This window comes from Dermacentor silvarum, chromosome 2, assembly GCF_013339745.2.
Source record: "Dermacentor silvarum isolate Dsil-2018 chromosome 2, BIME_Dsil_1.4, whole genome shotgun sequence".
Classification (NCBI taxonomy): Eukaryota; Metazoa; Arthropoda; class Arachnida; order Ixodida; family Ixodidae; genus Dermacentor; species Dermacentor silvarum.
This window is the reverse complement of record NC_051155.1, coordinates 49716941-49738957: the sequence shown is the minus strand read 5'-3', so window position 1 is coordinate 49738957 and position 22017 is coordinate 49716941. Positions and strand designations below refer to the sequence as shown.

Here is a 22017-nt window from a genome sequence, read left to right as displayed (position 1 = left end):
CGAATGCATTATACGCTGCACAGTCAGGAGCCCACGTGTTTGACGCTCGTACTTCGGCGTGTCGTTAATCAGCGTCCAAACCATTCGAAAATATGCCGCTCCGTGACAGAGAGTACACGAGCGTTCTGCGCCGTACTCCCTGAAGGGCTGCAGAATTAAGCGTCTCTTTCCTCCTTTCCCTATATACAGAGCAAACGCGACTTTTTGCCGTGCTCCCTCAAGGGCTGCAGAAGATAGCGTCAACCTTTCCCTTTCCCTCAAGAACCGTCGCGCAAAAGCCTGTGGGGGGACGGGGCGGAGGGTGGGGAAGCGACGTTTAGCTGCGGCAACAAATGCGTGTTTTTATAAAAACGCCGCGCGCGTTTGGTGCGAACGCGGGCAATACTCGGACGGCGTCGACAACAGTTCTGTGCGTTGCTGGTGCAGCTGCATGTCCAAGTTTATACAGCTGATAAAAATACTATCCTTACTCCGTATAGCTCTCTACTAATTTTCTGTCACAATTTATGCTTCGCCTTTCGGGTGAAACTGCGACAATTTTTAAATAAGGTGCCGGAACACAGTAAAAAGGATCGCCAAACACGTCTCTATTTGTTGTTGTTTCTGTGGTTTCTTTTAAATGTGTAAATAATTCCTGCCAACAAGGATTTGTATGAGTTCATCTCCTGACTTGTGAGCAGCTCTTTTGTAGCGTTAGCTACACTGGCCTAGCCAAGCCCGTTTCGCGCGGCACATCAAGAGCCGTGCTGCGCATGCTCAAGGATCAGTGATGTCACACGGCTTGCGCACCGGAGCCACCGGAGCCGGCACCTCTCGCGCACTCCGCCGCCGCCGCGCGCGACTCACCGCCGCCGGCCTGCGCATTCCAGAGGAGTGACGTCGTAGCCGTGGTAGACGCACTGGCGCCGGCGCGCGCTCGCTGTACAGTCGCCGTCTGACACTGCGCTGGAGCCGCTGCGCTTCTGACTGGCGTTTGCCAGTGTGGTATAGCCATGGAGAAGGAGAGCGCAAATGCTGCTCAACAGCGCAGAAGAACGGAGAAGCTTGACTCATCGGATCCCGAAGTAGTTGCCTGGCAATTAGCGGTTGAGCGTAGGAGGAATGAATACATGTGCCACATAATACGTTTACAGCGTGTGTGTCATTGGAGCAGCAGTAATCATGACAATCAAGCTAATCCTTGACAATCTAGACAACCAGGAAAGCTAAGAATAATCAGCTGAACCTTTGCTAACGCTACGTATATCCTGGCATAGCCGAGCTAAGCCACTGCAACTTTTTTTTGTCCTTACGTAAGGGTTTTTTGAAAGTGAGCCAAATACAGAAAGCGAAACTATGCCGAAATTGTTTGAATTCAAAGGTGCCCCCTTTGGACATGCAGGTATATCCAAATGAGGCAATTTAGGCTATAAAGACGTGCGAAAAGGACGCGTTTTAAGGCAAAAGTTAGCAAAGTGCTTCGTATATGTCAATAAATATGATCTAAAATCACTTATTCAATTGCAACACTTCAACGGCACCACGTGATTCCGACGGTATGGCGTCTGCCGTGACAATGTTCGCCTGAGCGCGTTGTCTAGTTTCGTCTGCTTTCGCTATTGGAACAGCCCCTGACTACGGGTTATTACAGCTATGATGAAGTTGGCGACAGTGCGGCTCCTAGGACGAATCTTTCGAAGATGCCGTCCGCTAAGGAGAACTCCAAAAGCGCCACCTCTGCCTAAGTGTCACCACGCATACACAGCATTGAAATACATGCTTTTATGAGAGGTGTCAGGAGGAACCTCCGTTTGCTTATTTCTACCCGCTTAAAGTCTATTTCGCCTCCACTGTCCCTAAACCCCAATGCTTCGAAAAAATCAGCCCCGTCAAAATCAGGAGCAACGTCTTGCCGTGCCTCCTTCCAGCGGCAACATGCAACACATCGGCCCGCGTCCTCCTCTAAGCCCATATAGTTAGTTTACTGATTCGAGAGCTGGGTGAAAAAAGTGGGAAACCCATAGGCGCTACGACTCATTTTTGTAACACTAAAAATATTCAAACTATTATGCAAGAGCAAGTGGTTGCACGTAGCACGTAGGCACGGACAACGTTTGAAGTTAATTCGCTACATTTTTCAGAAAGATCGGATGGCATTTACAAAATTTTGATCTAAAATTTACGGTGTCTAAAAGGCTGCGTTTGCAGGCGCCTTAACTGGATGACGTTGCAATACTGACGGAGGCTCGGGATCGCATTGATTGCGCGCCTCGTCTGCATCGCATCTCGTCGTCTGCGCCTGCGCGCCTCCACAGAGCACGTAGCAACATGGCTGCGCCCTTTCGGTTCCAGACTTCAATACATGGGCGCTATGGGGAGCTTTTCCTCTAGCTTATGTTATATTAACTCTATTTCTGAGCCCACTACAAAACTTTCTAGTACACTGTAGCCGGACCAAGCTGAGACCACGCTGTCTTTTTTTTTTTAGTTTTATGTTGTCTCCTGTCATAGTGCCCCAGTGTACAGTCTAATCTTGGTCAACTTAAACAGTCAATAGATCCACTTAATATGTCCCCCTGTCCTTCGCAGTTCGTCTGTCTGCCGTTCAATGCAGCGTAGGGACTGTGCGAATTTGGTGCTACACTGTCACAGAAAAGGTTATCGACATTTTAAGGCAAAATCCTTATATCTCTACGTTTCAAGGTCACTGTGAGTGAGCTCGCCTCGCGCTCGTGCTACTCCCGCGTTTGTCGGCGCTGGGGAGGAGGAGGGAAATGTCAGCGGTGGCATGGGAGGGCGTTGACGGAAAGGGCAACGGCGGCGCGGGGGAGGAGGAGGAAAATACCAGCAGCAGCGCAGTTGGGGCGTTGAGGGCAAGCGCGGTGGCGGCGCTGGGAAGAAGGAGGGAAATGTCAGCGACGGCGCCCGTAGAACGTTCTGGAAACGGCGGCAGAACGCTCGCAGCGCGCTACCGCCGACTTGTATACGTCGCCGCGTGGGCTCAGAGCTTCATTCCACATCATTATGCGTCCAATTAGGCTTTCGCCTTCGCAATTTTGAGTGCTATAAGCACCCCCCGTATTTTTTTTCTCATGTGTCCAAGCATTCTTTTCAAGACACTGAAGCCAGCAAATGTAAATATGCTCACCAAAAAAAAACATATAACTACGCTCATTCATTTACGGGTTTTCTTTTCCTTAAAGTAAGTCCCCGCGAATGTATATAAAAAACCAGAAAATTAAGTTACCATTCTCCATTTTGAAATTACCTTCTCTTTTGTCGTAGCAAGGGGGAGACCTCTTTGTCTTGTGCTAAACAGCTTCACTCGTCATCCACCTTCACAGAGTGGAATGGCTCATGATTTTTTTGCTTCACGTGAGTTCTAGCCAGATTTACACCAAGAACTTCACATCCTGTTGTTACGCAATCTATATGTGACATTGTATCGTGCGTTTCTACAAAAATGAAAGAACTACCCAGCCGCACCTCAAATCTGAGACGAGCCTATGTCAATTAAACATAAACGAACCGAGGTCCACTCATTACCTCACGATGTTGCCCTGCGTGGATTGTCAGGGAACTCAAGGATTGTCAGGGAGCAAACAGTGCACAAATGCAGCAGTAATTTTTTGCTATACGTTGTTTTATTTCCGTGTTGCTTTCATTATTTGTGATAAACCGTAATAAAATATTGAACTGTTAATCTGTGCACTTTCTATTTTTAAGAGTTGAGCTTGTGTCCTACTTATTCAAAAGAGTAACACTCCCCGCACTCTTACAACTTATTTGTTCTTCGGGAGGAGTATGCCGCTTTCAGTTTCACAACTAATAAGGTGGTCCGCGACACCCTGCTTAATGAATAAGATATCTTGCTGAAGTGTTCATATATAAATAATAACAACTAACAACTAAACTAAGAACTACGCATAGGCAACTTCTATAACTATATCGCTCATTGTGATCACATTTACACGTTGGCAATATCCAGTACAAGCACAGTACCGTTCGTACGCTACAAGATTTGCATTATAATTTCGCATCTTTTATTGTCGTACGTTAAGCATAGGACGCTCAAACCCGCCGGATCTGTTTGAGTGGGCGTTCTCGCGGTACGGGCGAAGCCTCGAGCCGCGGCTGCGCAGTGGGGGAGCGTGACGTCAGCGGCTAACGCTAGCTTGCGGGCCTAGGATGCTGTCGCGTGGTAAACAAAACTTAAAGAAACGGGAGCAGATGCGCGCCTTGTGTAAAAGGATGACGTCCCGTGCAAAACAAAACATGAAGCAAAAGACGCTGGCTCGCGCTTTCGGCTACTACGCCACATCGTTCTTCTTGTAGGTGGAGTCGTGAGTCTTCGTAAGCGGTGATTCGCATATTTTAAACAACTAGCGTAATGGTTGGCGCGTTGGAGCGGAAGCGTTATTCCTCCAAAGCAAACAAATGTGTCTCAGCCGAACACAAAAAAAAAGCTTCTTACGGAAATCAAGGTGTCCCAACAATATTGCCAAAGACGGACCCGTGCTTACTCACATATAACGAATCTGCAACAGATCATCCCAATTTTTTAACAGAAACAACATAGGCTTAGATAAATTATCAGGCACAGCGGCCAAGCACATGGCTGCGTTGGGCAATGTCATTTTTCTATAAGTTCGGAGAAACCGAATACGGCCCCAGCTTCGCTATAGGTGTTGCACTAGCCGTACAACAGGCAGGTTTATCTCGAATAGAAACGGTGAATTTCGGTAAATAAGAAAGACTACTATCATAATCATCATCATTGACAGAAGCTGACCCCCCCCCCCCCTCCGAAAAAACCTGGATCCGCCCCTGATCTAACATCGCGTGACAAGTGGCGTGCCAAATGGTGCAATAATATGCAACTGCAATGCGAATTGTGCACTTATCGACTCTACGCGGCGCACATCTCACATCGCATGACACCTCACTCGCTAGAACGCTTTCCGCGGCAGCTAGCTGGCGCTGGCGTGGCGCTGTTGTACAGTAGCTGACTACCGAGCGGAGGGCCCGCGTTCGAGTTCAGCGGGAACTGGGATTTTCTTGTTCTCATTTCTGGCGATAAATGGCGGTGGCAGCGACGTCGACGGACAACATCGCCAACCGAGACGGCTATTGGATTGAACCCATAACAGCTTACGCTGTAAAAGACGAATCGAGGGATGGTGAGTAGATTCCCACGCCTGCCTTCACACGAGGAAGCAACAGCCGCTATTACATTTACAGGGAAATGGTCCAAATTGTCTTTCGAAAGAGAATGGTTGCCCAGGTCCTCTTTATTCATTTTAACACGTCTTAATGATGATGATCCGCGTGCGCTGCGCGGCCGTCGTCCCCTTACATTTTAATTATCTTCCCGCCACCGACAAACAAGCGAAATTAGAAAAGAAGATGGTACACTTCAACATACGTCTCCGTCCTGCCTTGACGTGTTGTTGGAGTTCATGTCGGCGGTATCTTGTACACCAGCTCCTTCTGCGAGCCAACCGCGAAGCCGCAGAAACTTCCGCGAGCCAACACCTCGCTCTCGTATTCCGATGAAGTCGGGTCACTGTTAAGTAGGTGCTTCGCACGAGGAACAACGGCGTCACCTACCAACATCTCGACATAGTCTGCACATGCGCACTTTGTCAGTACACACAAGGTATACTCGGCTGCCGTCCAGTTCAAAGCATTTCGGCTCTGCTTGCCGGCCACATCGCCGTTATTCACAGAGCGTTGTATGCGCAGCGCTTGGCTCTTGGCGGTGGGTGTTCATCTGTTTTGTTCACTGTGAGAAGTCAGATGTGTGCTCGCTGGTTACTGGATGCGCTCAGGTTGCAATGCTACGTGAACTAATGCATGTACGAAGCATGCCAGCATCATATCGAAGACGACGTCGGCAATGTTCTCTCAAGCCCTGTAGTAAAAGTCTCCTGATTTGGTGCCCGTTCAAAGGCACAATGTCAAGCTACACTGACAAGTATTTCTGAAAAAGGCCAGTGTGGGAAGGTTCTCTTCGGCAATCTTTTTGTTCAAACTGAGGGTAAGTGCGGGCGCTATCAAATCGTTCGTAAGCTAGAGGGGCTCAGCCTCCAGCACAGTCTATTCCTTGGCATACTCAAATTAGTGACGCACACACAATCGTGTTGTTTTTTTTTCAGTGTACTCTTCCAAATATAAGCGCAGAATAATCCTAGACCAGTCCAAACTGTGCATGTCGAAGCTATCCACACGTTGGTGGTGACAGTTTTGTTTCCAGCGATGTTTCAACTGTTTGTGGCGGTTTCGAATAATTTCCTCATGCGGAAGTGTACCACGATGCCTCTGACCATTGCTCTACTTCTGCACCTGGTCCATTCTTGATACGGTTTATTCGCGCAGAAAGTCTTTACATGCTCTTACTTTCCTTTATGGCTTTTCCTTGTTTTTCGTTTACCTCGGCATTACTCCTGCTATCTGGTGTCTGTTAAATTCAGGGTAAAATGTGGGGCGCGGCCAGGCGAGGGCAGGGTTAGAAAGACACACACACACATGCACACATAGCGGTATCTTTGTCCTCGTCCAATCGCTCTACACAATGTTTCATGAATGCAAACCAACTAGCCCGCCAACATGTGCTAGCCAAGTTCATATTAAATTCAGGCTTTCTTTTCACAGTTCGATGCACGTTCTTGCGTGGCATTCGCCGGTGATTTCTTTTCTTCTTGGCTACAACTCTCTCGGCATCTTGACCACAACGTCTATGCCAAACTGGTCCGATGATATTGATGTTAAACGGTCCTTACGGCATTGATCTCCTCAAGATGGTCACTAAATATTTCAAGGTTTCTTTACGTTTCTTTGTTGGTGATTGCAGGAATTCATGCTCCTGCAACCTTATGCGCAGAGACGTATGATTTTCTTCGTTTTCATCTTGCTTTTTATTCTTCATGACATGAAGTTATCCTTAAATTCACAGGAATAATTAGCTTCTAGATTATCGTCACTGGACCACTGTAAACATATTCAATGCACTGAACGCAGTCGGAGGTCAACGAACACTGAAATGCGTCTTTTCTCGCGCACTCTTTCAAATCTGTCTCCTATGGTCGTTTCGTAGCCGCAGCAAGATACAATCATTTCCTTTCTGCCGGCGCATGCTGTCGCCTCATCTGCCAGGACCCGTTGAGAATTCCGTATGACTGCAGCTTCCCCAGGCTTTCATTATGTTCGCTGGCTTTTCATAGCTATTCAAGCACGTCGAGAGACATCCTGTAACAGCTACGGGATTGCACTGTGTTTCCTTCATCCGCACTTCCTAGGCCAGCTTTCACGTAAGAAATGTACCGCGCTAAGTTTTTAGATCCTTCTACATTTATTTCTGGTATGTCGTTATACGTATATTTCAAGCCAAGTCAGTTTTTCTATGTTGACATCAGCTGCCTTTTTGCAGCGAAGCTGTCTATGGCTGAGCAATAGCATCCGCGCGGAAAAACTATCATCATCAGCAATGGCTCGAGCGTCCTCGTCTTCTCCCAGAGCTGGCTCGATGGCGCCCCTCGGCGCAACCGCGCGAACGCGCTCGTGCCACTGCTCACGCGTTCGTTGTAGTCTTCTTCGACAGCTGGCTCCATGCCGCTCATCATTTCCAGCGTAGAACTTCACTTCTCTTCCGTCGCCGTAAAGGGGAGGCAGCGTTTACGCCGGATGTGCAGCCATTGCTTAAGGGGTATGAGCTATTCGTTGTCTTACATGACGGACAGATTTATTAGCAGAAGTGATACGCGAATGTGTGTGTACCTATCGTCACGATGACTACCGATCATGACAATAAATATGATATTACCTTTGTTCAAAATTCTGTGTCACCTCTATGTCGTGCCCTAAACAGCTTGGATGGTCACCCACCTTCACAGAGTGGAATGGATCATGAATTTTACTGTAAAACTGAGTGCATGCCCATAAGCGTACATACGCTGGCGGATGATGGCAGCAACCGATGATTTTTCATAATCAAACTTTAAACCACCTCCGCGCTATACCTTCGTGAGCCTTGTAGTGACTCCATACCTGGATTTCCGATTCCTTTAACAGCAACGTCAAGGGTGAACCCCGAATCAAGCGCTGTGCAATCTCTCTTTGTAGTCATCACTACGTGTGATGAATGATATCGCGCATTCGTAGGTATAACGCTGCTACTTTCTAAGGCAAGGCCTTCTTGGCGTGTACGTCTCACGAACCTCTGCCTTCCGGCCTTGTCATTCCTCTAGTAGTCATCATTACGATGGTGCAACAAGTCCTGATTCAATGTCCTACTCACTTCGAGGATTATGCCTACAGGACGGATGTCGCCGCTGAAGTTAGCCGTCCTGGCCTTGCGATCCTCCAAGTTGTCTTGTTGCACTGAATTTCTGATGCCGCGGTAGGCATACTGTTGGTTTCTCTGAGTGCTCGACCGTCAGGTTGTGTCTCACTGTAACTCTTGGACATCGCAGTATTGCGAACCTCGGGGCGCAGTGCTGAAGAGCAAGGTTAGACCAGAGCATCAACACACGGAAGGTGCTCCCGCCTAGTCACAGTCCCATTCTCCTCACATTCTCGGTCACAGTCCCAGACTCTGTCGCAGTCCCGGGTTCCACGACACCGAGCACGAATAACTGAGATGCACGGCATGGCTGTCCAGATCCCATTTCTTGATGATGATACGCGGGCGTTGGGCGGCCATCGTCCTCTTGTATGTTCAACAACGGTGATGGCTTATGTCGCCCACTTTTTATGGACCTCTCTGTTCCCCGCCTATTTAGTCTTGCCTCTCGTATTGGGCAGTGGATATTTATGCCATTGGGATGGCAATGCTATATCGACAAAGGAATGATCACGATGGAACCACAGAGGCCTGACAGCCGCGACATGACGACTACTGAGTGAACAGAGCTTCATGAAGACTGCATGATGACGAATGTGTCACGACTGCATTAGAAGAAGGAACGACGACTAATTAGTGGCGACAATGGCATCACGACACTTGAATGACGACAAGGTAAGGACGAAGACAGACTGACGAAGGTGGAACGATGACGATTGAACCACGACTGCAATATGATTACAGCTACATCACGCCGACGATTGCATTGACTACGATTGCTACAAGACGGCATGTGACAGACAAAGGACGAACGACAACAATGGAATGACAAGAATTGAATGACAACGATGGAAACATTGATTCATTGACGATGGCACAACAATCAAGGTGGAAACACGATGGGATTGGCGGGTGCAGATCGCTTTCGAAGGGAGGCTGACTACGGTAGAACGATGGCGGTGTAAGCACGAAGGCCTGAAGGCAACGGCATGACCATGTCAGAATGACGAGGATGAAGTGACGGTAATCTGAGACGGGAAGTGAGGGGCAACTAGCTCGCACCCAAACCCTTCGAAGTGACGACGTGACGACTCGCTGAGTGATGACGAAAGAACAACAAAGACGGAACGGTGACGATCGAAGTTATGTGACGCTGTACTTTTTAAATGTGAATGTAAGCTTCGATCTTTTGGCCCACCCTTTCATTGTTGTGTTGCTTTCCTTTCTGGGGAACGCGTTCAACCAATAAGGTTCACACTGGAATGTACGGAGGCGAATTTATAAATACCAGACTGACTTTTGATTCCTATCCAAAGCCCTCTCATTTGGTTCGACAACCGCAGAGGACTGTGTTCGCCGCTTGTTTTCATTTGTGGATAGAAGTTAACCATGAAAGTGTTCCACAATTTAGTCAGTTGTCTGGCAACGTTTTCACCTCTTCATCATAACTGCATCATGCTACTATAAATAAAAGCCATTTAAAGATAACTTCATACGCTAGCATATAATAACACACTATTTCACCACTGCACGAGCATCACGCTATGCTTCCATTTAGGAAAGTGACGTCTAAACAATGAGTGAAAGTCATGTATATAGTAACAGCATTTATTTTCTTTTAACAAATATTTAGAGAGTTTTAGAACATCATTTTAACAAAGCTGGGCGTTGCAACCATGTTTTCACGTTGTGGGTAATGTTTCTAAAAATGCAATGAAAACCCACAGGGGCCGAGTCTTGTCCCGAGCTTTTGTCGCGGACGACCACGACAAGCTGGGCACCACTCCTTCGTCGAAGGAAGCGTAGTCCTCGTATGCGAACTTCGCGTCTCCTCCGAAGTCCTTCTCCAGCGTACTTTTGACACTCTTTGCGGCGATTTCTGAAAATAATAAACGCCAGAATTTCAGGAACACGGGAACCCTTTTTAATGCGATAGCATTATAGGCGGAACTCGACCCTTTGTAAGTATCCATCTGACGAAAGATACGGGCAGATCCCAAAGGCCGTGCATTCTAACACGGCGTCTCAAGAGCTAGCTGTCATGAGGTAAGAATGTGAGAAACTGGCAAGTGACGCAAGAGAGAGACCTTTCAAAGAGCTGCTTTGGCACAACAGAAGCTGCTTTGGCACAACAGAAGCATGCGTGCGAACGTGGCCTAACGGTGGCAGCATTTGGATGCTTAGATTCGAGCAGACAGAGGTTGGATACTACCACCGCGTTTACGGATTTCTTCATAGCTTATTATAGCGGTGATTTTCGGCCAGTTGGAACAGTTCAGTCGTGATGGCACAAAGAGCGCTGGGTCCGCGCAGTAGTGAAGTCACGTCTGCTTAACAGAAACGCTAAGCACCACTTTCGTAACATCTGAGCCCAACATCCGCTAAAAGATGCAATGGACGTTCCTATTACGACCGTGAAAGGAACTGCTAGAACGGGCAATGAATTTCGTTTGATTGATATCTAGAAAGCTGTGCTAGTCCTTGCTACTTCTTGTTTTCAATTCCGCAATTTCAAAATGTTCTCCAAAGTGAATAAATACAACTTTATTTAGTGAATATTTTTAGCAAACTGCGCGGACACTACGATTTGTCGTGCGAGTAACGTCCGTTATCCATCCGAACGGGCCGATTCATGAAGCCTATATGCTGCACTGAGAACTTTTCCATCTTTACGAACTAAATAAAATTGTGCGGATCAAATGGACGCGCTGGAATCTGCGAGAAAGAGGAGGAAAAGCAGAAAATCGGGGAGGTAGGTAAATTACGTTTCACCCGATTTGCTGCACTACGCTCAGGTAGCTTTAGAGCGCAGCTCTTGCGGCGGCGAGCGTCGGCGTCCTACCTCGTAACCGGGCGATCACGCAGGGCGAAAACTGAGAGCTAACGCAGAGCGCAGCGGGACAAGAAAAATATTTGCGTAACTTGCACTGGAGGCACAATGCTGAAGAGACAGCGGAGCTAATGGGCACCTCGCTAGTCCTGGCCTTGGGGCTAGGCTAAGCACTACCAAGTCATGCCCAGCATTTTCCGGAATTTCTTGATTATTGGTCGATTATCGATTAGCTATTGATTGGCTATCAATTGGCTATCGCAAAGTATTGGCCACGTATTTGGGCTAGGCTAAGCACTACCAAGGTCATTCCCAGCATTTCCCTTAATTTATTTATTACTCATCGATTATTGATTAGGTAGTGATTGGCTATTGATTGGCTATCGCAAGGTAATGGCTACGTACTTGGGCTAGGCTAAGCACTACCAAATCATCCCCAGCATTTCCCGGAATTTTTTTATATCATGTCCGGCGTAGGCCTATACGGTGCTGCCTACAACGGCCACGACCTCAGCTACAGAGGTCTTCCAGATAAGAGAGACTATGGAGTAGGATTTATTATCCATATATATGTAGCGGGAAACATTGATGAATTCTACAGCATTAATGAGAGGGTAGCAGTCGTCGCAATAGAGCTCATTAGGGGATACAGGTAAAAGGTAGTATACGCCTACGCTCCAACTTCACGTCATGATCAAGAAATAGGACACTTCTATGAAGATGTTGAATTAGCAATGACAAAGTTGTAATCTCAGTATACTGCAGTCGTGAGCTACTTCAATGCAAAAGTGGTGGAAAAGCAAGCTGCGAAACAAGAAATTGACAACTACGGCATCTATTCTAGGAACACTAGAGCAGAGATGCTAGTACGATTTGTGGAAAGGAATAGACTCCGAATAATGAATACCTTCTTCAGAAAGTGCAGTGACAAGAAGTGGACCTGGAAAAGCCCCAATGTAAAAACAAGAAATCAAATGGATTTCATATCCTCGGCCGATCCGAGCATATAGTGCAGGATGTAGAAGTGTTAGGCAAGGTACAGGGCAGTGACCATAGGCTATTGAGGTCTAGGATTCATCTCAATTTGAAGAGAGAAAGAGTGAAATTAGTCAGAAAGAAACAGGCCAACATAGACGCAGTTAGGCCAAAAACAGGCAAATTCAGGCTGGTGCTCGCAAACAAATATGCAGCTGTAGAACAGGAAGATGAAGAAAACATATATGTAATGAATGAACCCGTAACTAAGCTGACTTCTGAAGCAGCATTTTGATAGGGATCTAACGCACCAAGGCAACCAATAGGTAAACTCGCCTAAGTAACAAAGGACCTAATAAATAAATGACAAAGCATGGAAGTATATAGCTCAAAATATCAGTAGAATTCGCTGAACTGTCAGAACTGGTCAACAAATGAAAGTAATTGATATTCGAAATTATAATGTGGAGAGGGTTGAGGAAGCAGTAAAATATTGACGCAGCATGAAATCAGTGAGAAACTTAGTCTAGAACAAGGCACAATGTATGCAGTGAAAGATACGCAGGGTAATGTCATCAGCAATATCGATGATTTTGCAACAATATCGATGATATCGATGATAAATGCAGCAGAAGAATTCTTTACTGACCCAGTGCAGCCACGCTATTGTCACTGGAAGTAGTGATGAACAGGATGCAAAGGCTCCTTGTACAACTAGCGAGGAAGTTAGAGTGGCCTTACAAGACACGTCTTGGGGAAAAGCGGCAGGAGAAGATGGAATAAAAGTCGATTTATTAAAATATGGAGGAGATATTCTGCTGGTAAAGCTTGCGGCCCTTTAATGCAATGCTTCACGACTTCAGGTGTACCAGAGGGCTAGAAGAATACCATCATTTTAGTAATCCAAAAGTAGGGAAACGTTACAGAATTGAAGAATTATAAGTCCATTAGCTTTATTTCAGTATTGTATAAAATATACACCAAGATAATTTTCAATAGAATCGGGCAGCACTTCGCTTCAATCAACCAAGAGAATAGGGTGGCTTCACGAAGGGATATTCTACGCGTACAATGGATCACATCGATGTCATGAATCAGGTAACTAAGAGATATACAAAGTACAATCAACATTCAGGCATTTCATTCAGTACAGATACCAAAAGTCATGGAGGTTTGCGTAATAAGTAGTACAGGATGCATACGTGGATAGCTTGGGAAATATCTACAAAGATTCCACAGCTACTTTGGTTCTCCACAAGAAAAGCAAAAAATCACATATCAAGGAAGTGGCCAGACGTGGAGACTATCTCGCCAAGGGCATCATTCACTGATTTATAGAATTATTCAAGATATTAAACTGGGAAGGCTTAAGAGTGAGGATCAACGGCAAATATCTCACCAACCTTCGGTTTGCAGATGACACTGTCCTGTTCAGCATTGACTAGAGATGAATTGCAACAAATGATTGAGGACCTTAATCAAGAAAGACCAATTGTGGGTTAATATGCAGGCGACAAAGGTAATGTTGAACAGCCTGGCAAGGAAACAAGAACTCATGATCGCCAGTCAACCACTACAGTCGAGCAAGGACGATTACCCACAGGCGACCCTGACCACGAGAGGGAAATTTACAGAAGAATAAAAAAAAGTTGTCGCAGTTTCACCTGAAAGGTGAAGCATCAATTGCGATAGCAAATTTCTAGAGAGCTATACGGAGTAATGATAGTAGCTTTATCAGCTGTATAAACTTGGACATGCAGCAGCACCGGCAACACGCAGAACTGTTGTCGACGCCGTCGGCGTTTTGCTCGCGTTCGCACAAAATACGTGCGGCGTTGGTAATTGTTGCCGGAGCCTCTGATATAAATAGGCACTTGGTACCGCAGCTAAACGTCGCCTCCCCCCCCCCACCCCCCACGCGTCGGAAGAAGGCGCGTTTGCTCTACATCTATTGTAAAGGAGGAAAGAGACACCTACTTCTGCAGCCCTTAAGGGAGCACGGCGCAGAACGCGCGTTTGTTCTCCGCCGTGGGTTCACTCCCCGTGAAAGCGCGCGTCCCTCGCGCCCTTTCAGTCGCAGATACAGCGTTCGGCAGCGCGCGGCGACGATTTCATTTCCATTGACGTCATACGGAACCTCCCGGCGACGGCGACGGCAACGGCGACGGCGACGGCGACGGCGACGGCGTCGACGACGCCGACGGCAGAAATCTGCTTTGGAGTGTCCATATAATTGCTATCGCAATAAAATGGGTTGAAGTGCGCCCGGCAGGCATTACCAAATCCTCACTGGGACCTTATCAATGTCGTTGAAAGGAAGTGTACAGTAATTGCATGTTACCGGTGCTAACATTTGGGGCAGAAACTTGGTGGTTAACAAAGACGCTCGAGAACAAGTTAAGGACCACGCAAAGAGCGATGGAACGAAAACTGTAAGACGTGACGTTAAGAGACAGTACAGAGTAGTGTGGATCAGAGAGCAAACGGGGATGGCCGATATTCTAGTTGACGTTGAGAGAAAGAAATGGAACTGAGCAGCCCATGCAATGCGTAGGGTCGATAGCCGGTTGACCATTAGAGTTACAAAATGGGTGCCAAGGAAAGGTAAGCACAGCAGAGGATGGTAAAAAAATAGGTGGGGTGATGAAATCAGGAAATTAGCAGGCGCAAGTTTCAATAAGCTAGCGCAAGACAGGGGTAACTGGAGATCACTGGCAAAGGCCTTCGTCCTGCAGTGAACATAAAAATTGGATGATGATGACGATGATGAAGAAGGATAGGCCCAGTTCACTGCTGCACAGCCTTCAGGATCGGCCCACTTTACTCGGAGAGAAACCGACCGAGCAAGCACACCAAGCGCCGAGGCGGAAGGCAAATAATGCTTTGATTTACCAACGAATTATGCGATTCAAGGCCTATATCGGTTGAAGTGAGCATATTTAGGCACCGCTTGTTTTGCTGCGTAATTCCGTACAGAACTGAGCCGGCTACCGAACCTAAGCCCACCTAACCTCACATCTGCAAGGTCAGTGTAAATTGCTATACTATATGGGCCGATTCGTTATCTTTCGCTGTCGTGTGTGCAAGCTTAAAGAAAACACCCCCTATTTGACATACATACCTCGCTCATCGCCGGACAGTTGACTGGCAGTTGGCGTGTCAGAGAAGTTACGCATCAGGATCATCTGACCGAGCCGCTTGCTTCCACTGGCGATCTTCTGAAGTTCGTACTTGGGAAGCGTACGAAATGTTTTGTGCAGAACACCCGATGCCAAGGAAATCCAACCGTTTCCGCCCGAAGACGTTGCCGGAAACACCGACTCGCTGTAGCCAGTGCCCTGCAATCGCGTCTGCTCTAACGTGCCCTTGCTCTCGGCAAGATGCGACGGCTCTCGTACAGCGACTTCCGCTTTGGCTGGAGCAGCGGCTATCGCAACGGCTTGTTGGTAAAGAGTCAGGTCGATCTCGTCATCCACACCATCTGTGAGTAATATTACACAGAAAAACAGAAGTCACAGTTTCGCCCGACAGGCTAAGCATTGATAGCGATAGCAAAGTCTTAGACAATTACACAATGGTAGGCAGTTTCTAAATGGTATAAATTGCAGTAAACATTCGCATACTAAGGAACTTGACAAACATGGTGCCACGCGCGCACGAACAAATATGAGTAGTCACTCGATGACTACGAACACACTATGTCGCAAGGCTGGAGTGATGACGAGTGCCGACAGCGGGGAAAGAACGCTTTGAGTTACCGCGGGCTTCCCCGTCCATCCCAAACTTAAATTATGCGACCTCCAACATTAGGCTTGCATGAAGCCAGCTACTATCTTGGCTCGCCCTGATACCTTGCACACGTGCAAGGCGAGCTGGCCACGTATGTGCCACTCGGGCTTCTATGCGCCGGCGTGGACAAGCTAGAGGAGTACACCCGCACGCTCCTTTCCTAGCGCACGCTCGATCACATGGCCTCCTATATTGCGCGCGCGGGAACACGGCGCCCATCAAGCCACCATCCTTCTTGGCTAACCCTCGCACGTTTGCTCTCGCACCTTTAGCATACGGCGGGTGGCCTGCTCATTCTTATCGCACTTGGTCTTTATACGGGACCTCAAGGCGACGGCAAAAATTTACCTGGAGTGTCCACATAAGTGCGCAATAAAAAAACATAGTAGGCGAAGCAGAGCGCGAGTAAGACACATGCCGTGGTGGACACACTGGCTACAGCGTTGTGCTGCTGAGCACGCGGTCACGCCTGCAATTCCCGGCTGCGGCGACCGCATTTCTAACGGGGCGGAACGCGTGGACTCAGTACCGAATAACACCCGCACCTAACAGAACCTCAGGTGGGAAAAATTACTCCAGAAGATTCGCTGCAGCGTTTGTTGCAGCTCGTGTGAAGTTATGAGACAGAATCCAATCAATCAATCTAGAACATTTTCAATTCGTCTAGCAGTAAAACATCCCAACATATTTTGATTATCCTCGCTATCCCGCATTGCCAGCAACTAAAAGAAACCCTGCCGATAAAATCACTCGGAATGGAATAGTGGAACTCACCTACCTACTACAGAGACTTATACGGATACTTAACAAGCTCACCCATTGTGTATGCTTCCAATTCGTCGTCTGCCTGCATCGGGACTATGTCGACCCAAGATGCCGGTGGTGGCTTGTACGCCCCCTGGAGGCCGTCATTGTACCAGTACAGGCTAGCTGCGTGGAGGGCGCAAACTGAACGTGGAACAGAAGTCTGCACCAGAGCATTCCAAGGAGTATATTCTACTGGGATATGACGTTTTGTGCAAGGCACAAACACTTTGCGACACAGCATTCAACCGCTTCCATCTTAGCGTTACTTTCTATACAGCCTCATTCAGTCGCAATATGCGAGAGAATGCGGCGTTATGTCGTGTAGAAAGAACTACTTAGGCGCTCCGGGAACTTCACTAGTGGTGATAATGCACTTAGCAACGTAGACTGTCATTTAAAATAGAATCAGCGCAAGGAAATCATTTGCGCTGGTTTCTCTCCAAGAAACTAGCCCAACAGCGAACTTTCTTGCAGATTGTATAAGTTATAGGCCTGAGTCGAGAATACATTTACAAGATATTTCAAAAACAATTGGACGCCGGTGCTACGCTTAAAGAAACAGCTTTTTTCACTCGCTCTCGTAGTTTCTGCAGTGACGCATTAGTAGCTCAGGAATGTAAAGAATCGAGAGCTTATAACGAAACTTATGACAAGTTAAATGTATATTTAGAATAAAAATATGGTTAATCAAAATGAGGTTAGGCCATTTTATATTACGTTTCAAGAGAGCGAGAATAAGCTTGAATCACAGGTACGGTTCAGCAGCCGAAACAGGCTGGGATGACAGTGGTCAGTGTCCCTCGAGATTTGAACTTCCGTAATTCGATTTGATCGGCAGCATGCTAGGTCCCACTTGATACAACAGCGCCAGTGCGTCCGTGTGACGTCACAGATTCCAGCGTATTTTCTCGTATCCGGGCCGTAGCTGTGGAGTGAAAGTTTTCGAAACGTGCTAAGCTCATTCGTTGACTGTTTTAGAATACAATGTAGTCAAAGTCTGTACCGTTACTAATAACTAGGCACAGCAGACGCCATCGAAAATCTGTGAAATCACACAACGGACTGGTACGGCCATGACTTCGAGGTCGCGTCGCCACCAGTCATTCCTTATTACGTTATTTCCAGCCTATCGAGCTTTGTTTCAGCTTTAGAGTAGATTTTTGTAATTCTTCATCTTCATCAGACGATTTTTATGTCCACTGCAGGACGAAGGCCACTCCCAGCGATTTCCAATTACCCCTGTCTTGAGCTAGCTGATTCCAACTTGCGCTTTCAAATTTTCTAATTTCATCAACCCAATTTCTGCCGTCTTCGACTGTGCGTCTCTTCCCTTGGCACTGATTCTGTAATTCTAATGATCTACCGGTTATCTACCCTACGCGCTACAAAGCCTGCACAGCTCCATTATTTTCTCTTAATGTCAATTAGAATATCGGCTATCCCAATTTACTGTTTGATCTACATCCCTCTCTTCCTGTCTATTAGCGTTATGCCTAAGGTTTCTTGTTCCATCGCTCTTTGGGCGGTCCTTAACTTCTTCTCCAGCTTCTTTGTCAACATCCAAGTTTCTGCCCCATATGTTAACATCGGCAGAATAAAATTATTGTATGCTTTTCTTTTCAACGACAGTGGTATATAAGCTCATAGTCAGGATTTAGTAATGCCTGCCTTATGCCCTCCAACTCATTTTTATGCTTCTCTCAGTTGCCTTCTCATGGTCCGGGTTCCCTGTGCGGAATTGACCTCGATAAACCTACTCCTGTACATGCTCTAGAGGCTGACTGACGATCATGAATTCTTGTTTTTTGCTAGGCTATTCAACATAACCTTTGTCTTCTGGATATTAGTCTTCTACTCCACTCTGGCACAATCTCGGTTAAGCTGCTCAATCATTTGCTGGAATTCGTCCCCATTTTTGCTCAATAAGACAATGTCATCAGCAAACCGAGCGTTGCAGAGATATTCGCCGTGGATCCCCACTACTAAGCTTCCCCAGTCAAATAGCTTTAATAGTACTTCTAAGCATGCAGTGAACATCATTGGTGAAATTGCATGTCCTTTCCTGACCCGTTTCTTGATAGGTGATTTCCTGCTTTTCTTGTTGAGAAACAAGGTAGCTGTAGAATATTTCTAGATATTTCCCAAAATGTTCAAGTATGCGTGCTGTACTCCTTGATTACGCAGTACCTCCATGGCTGCTCGTTTCATAATTTATAAAAGCCACATACAGAGGTTGATTGTACTCCGTAGATTTATCAATTCCCTGATTGATGACATGGATGCGACTGTAGAACATCCTGAAGCCAGCCTGCTCTCTTAGCTGACTGAAGCGAAATGCTGCCCTGATTCTATTAAAAATTTTCTGGTGAATAATTTATACAATACTGAAACAAAGCTAATGGGCCTATAATTCTTCAATTCTTTAACATCTCCCTTCTTGTGGATTACTAAAATTTGGGTATTCTTCCAGCTCTCTCGTACACTTGATCGAAGTCGTGAGGCATTGGGTATAAACGGCCGCTTGCTTTTCAAGCATGATATCTGTGGTTAAATCGACTGTTATTCCATATTCTCCAGCAGCTTTTCCCCTGGTAATGTCTTTCAAGGTCCTTCTAACTTAAGCATAACTGCGAGTCGGCCTAGTTGGAACAGATTCATTTTCTTAAGTTTCTGTGCGCAAACAAACAGGGACGAAGAAAAGGAGACACAAGGACGAGCGCTTTCTAACAACTGATGTTTATTATTGAAGAACCACCGGCTTAAATACCCACAGATCTGCGCGATCCTGTCAATAGAACATGTCAAGAGCGCATAAAATAACGCTTGTCATAAAATGCCGCTACGCGGTCAGCATAAAAAAAAACAGCAGTGTTCATAAAAACAAGCACAAAAGGCAAAAACGCGTTAAAGATATGATGACAGCAGCGAATTCTCTTTATCTAACAATGAAACAGAAGGATGACTGATGCATTTTTCTTTTAGTTTATCAATCCAGTGAGCTTACACAATTTCTCTCGCGGTTTGATTTCTATGCCTAAACAAAATGGCGGTGCTTTCAAGACAAGGTGAGCACGCATGTTCTTCACAATGCATCGCCAAATGCGTACTAGGGCGACCTTTGAGACTAGACAAGTGTTCCCTTAGTCTCGTGTTAACGCATCTCGAAGTCTGCCCTACGTACACATGACCACACGTCAAAGGAATCTGATAAACAACGTTCATCGCGCAATCGACAAATTGGTTCTTACGTGGATGTTTTATACTACATCCTTTCTTAGCATCATCCTTACTTTCAAACTTACTTTTGACCTTAGAACACACGCTACCTATTTTGTTTTTTGCTGAAAACACCACTTTTACTTCGTAACTCCCAGCCACCTTCTTAAGTCTGTGTGAAAGGCCATGAACATACGGAATCACTGACACCTTAGAAGCTAAATCTTTCTGTCTTTGATTACTTGTGCATGATTCTTTATCCTGTTTTAGTTGTTTCATTAATCTAGAGCATGACGCCAGCATCACAACGAGTGGGTACCCAGCATTTCTCAACCGATTGATTTGTTCAAGAAATGCAATGTTTACAGTGTGATAACATTATTTCAACAACGCTGATCTGAAACATGAAATGACTATACCATTCTTCACAAGCCTGGAATGGTTAGAGGCATAGTTCATTAGCGGTTTTCCATCTCGGGGCGAGAATGACCAACACACATGTTCCGGTAGAAATTCTAACTTGACATCTAGAAACCGTAGCTTATTATCTACTGGTACTTCAGAAGTGAATGTCAAGCCCTTGCCCAGAGAATTAAAGGATTTTACTACCCTATTTCTGAAAACATCTTTGTCTACATGACAGCCCAAGATCAAGTAGTCATCTACATATCTGTATACCTTATATACTACACCTTCTAAATCTTTTGCCAGCTCTCTGTCTATGCTTCCCAGAAAAATGCTACTAAGGATGGGAGCTACCTTTGACCCGATGCACACGCCCCCTGCCTGTATATACGTTTCATCACAGAATCCTACATGTGTATTAGCTAAATAAAAATGCAGAAGTTCAAGAAAGGACTCAACAGTCATCCCGCACGTGTTGCGAAATGACACCTCGTCATTCTCATTTGTTATGCAATCATTAACACTGCGCATTAAGGGCCCATGCGGCAAGGAATAATAGAGGTCTTGAACATCTATGCTGAATCCCCAGCTGCAACTTGTACTATCTGATGCCAAAAATTTCACAAGGCCTTCAGAGTTTTTTAATAAGTACGGATCCTGTACTTCTAAGGAATTCAACATTTTCTGCAAGAATCCTGCGACCAGAACCTGCCAACACCCTCGCTCGGACACAATTGGCCTAAACGGAATTCCTTGCTTGTGTGTTTTTGCAGTAAAAAATATATCCAATATCATTCCTTTTGAGTTCTTTACATGTGACGCGAGCTTTTCTTGGTTACATTTCTTCAAAAGCTCCACCGCCTTCTTTTTTACATTTTCTACATTCACATCACTTTTTCTAAAGCACTTGTTCACCGCTAGGAAAGCTTTTTCTAAATAACAATCATTTGGTACAACAACCAGAAAGCCTTCCTTGTCAGCTTGAACCACACGCAGATTATTCTCAACCAAATACTTAGCAGTTCTATCAATATTAGGTCTGGATCTATCGCTTACCGAAGCCTTGGCCACCACATCCACACATTCCACCACACATCGTTCTTTTTCCTTCTCTGGTACACTCCTGGCAATGTCCCTTGTAAGTGATAATCTGTCGACGATGCCGATCCTTGGCTCCACGCAGAACTTTGGCCCCAGCTTGAGTACTTCTTGATGCCGTTCTTCCACCGTTGCGCCCCCTAGTACTAGAAGGCGTCCCTCTGGCAAATCTCGTTTCTTCTTTTTCGGCAATGTCCGACGCACATCGTTCCACATGGCTTCAGTTAGAATATTTGCCTGTCTGCACCAGTCACGAAAAGCCTTCACATTGAACAGACCACCGGAAGGAGACGAACAGGCCACCTTTAGACATTCTTTGAAATGTCTAACCTGTCTATGGCTCTCTGATCTCAAGATCTTGATTATTCTTCTCCCATGTCCCGCAGACGGGGGCAACCATCCGGTCACCAGCAACACGTCATTTTGGCATTTTCCAAGTTTCAGGAACCAGCTTAACACCCGTGCTCTGCATTCACAGACCGCGATAATGGGCACCAGAACTGCTGGGTTGTTTAAGCCAAAGTTCGGACAAGTAGAAAGAGGGCCGGAAGAACTAGAAATGAACTGAAGCATAACT

The 22017-nt window shown here is 46.3% G+C and overlaps 1 protein-coding gene across 1 annotated transcript in view; it reads right to left on the bottom strand.

Moving 5' to 3' along the window:
- Window positions 1–22017, bottom strand: part of LOC119440008 (uncharacterized) — a 334203-nt gene that overhangs the window by 308424 nt on the left and 3762 nt on the right. The window contains exons 2-3 of the mRNA XM_049662710.1: window positions 21399–21681; window positions 16731–16881 (exon numbers count right to left, since the gene is read on the bottom strand). Coding sequence (XP_049518667.1) covers window positions 16731–16881; window positions 21399–21681 — 434 coding nt within the window. The remainder of the gene's footprint in view (window positions 1–16730; window positions 16882–21398; window positions 21682–22017) is intronic.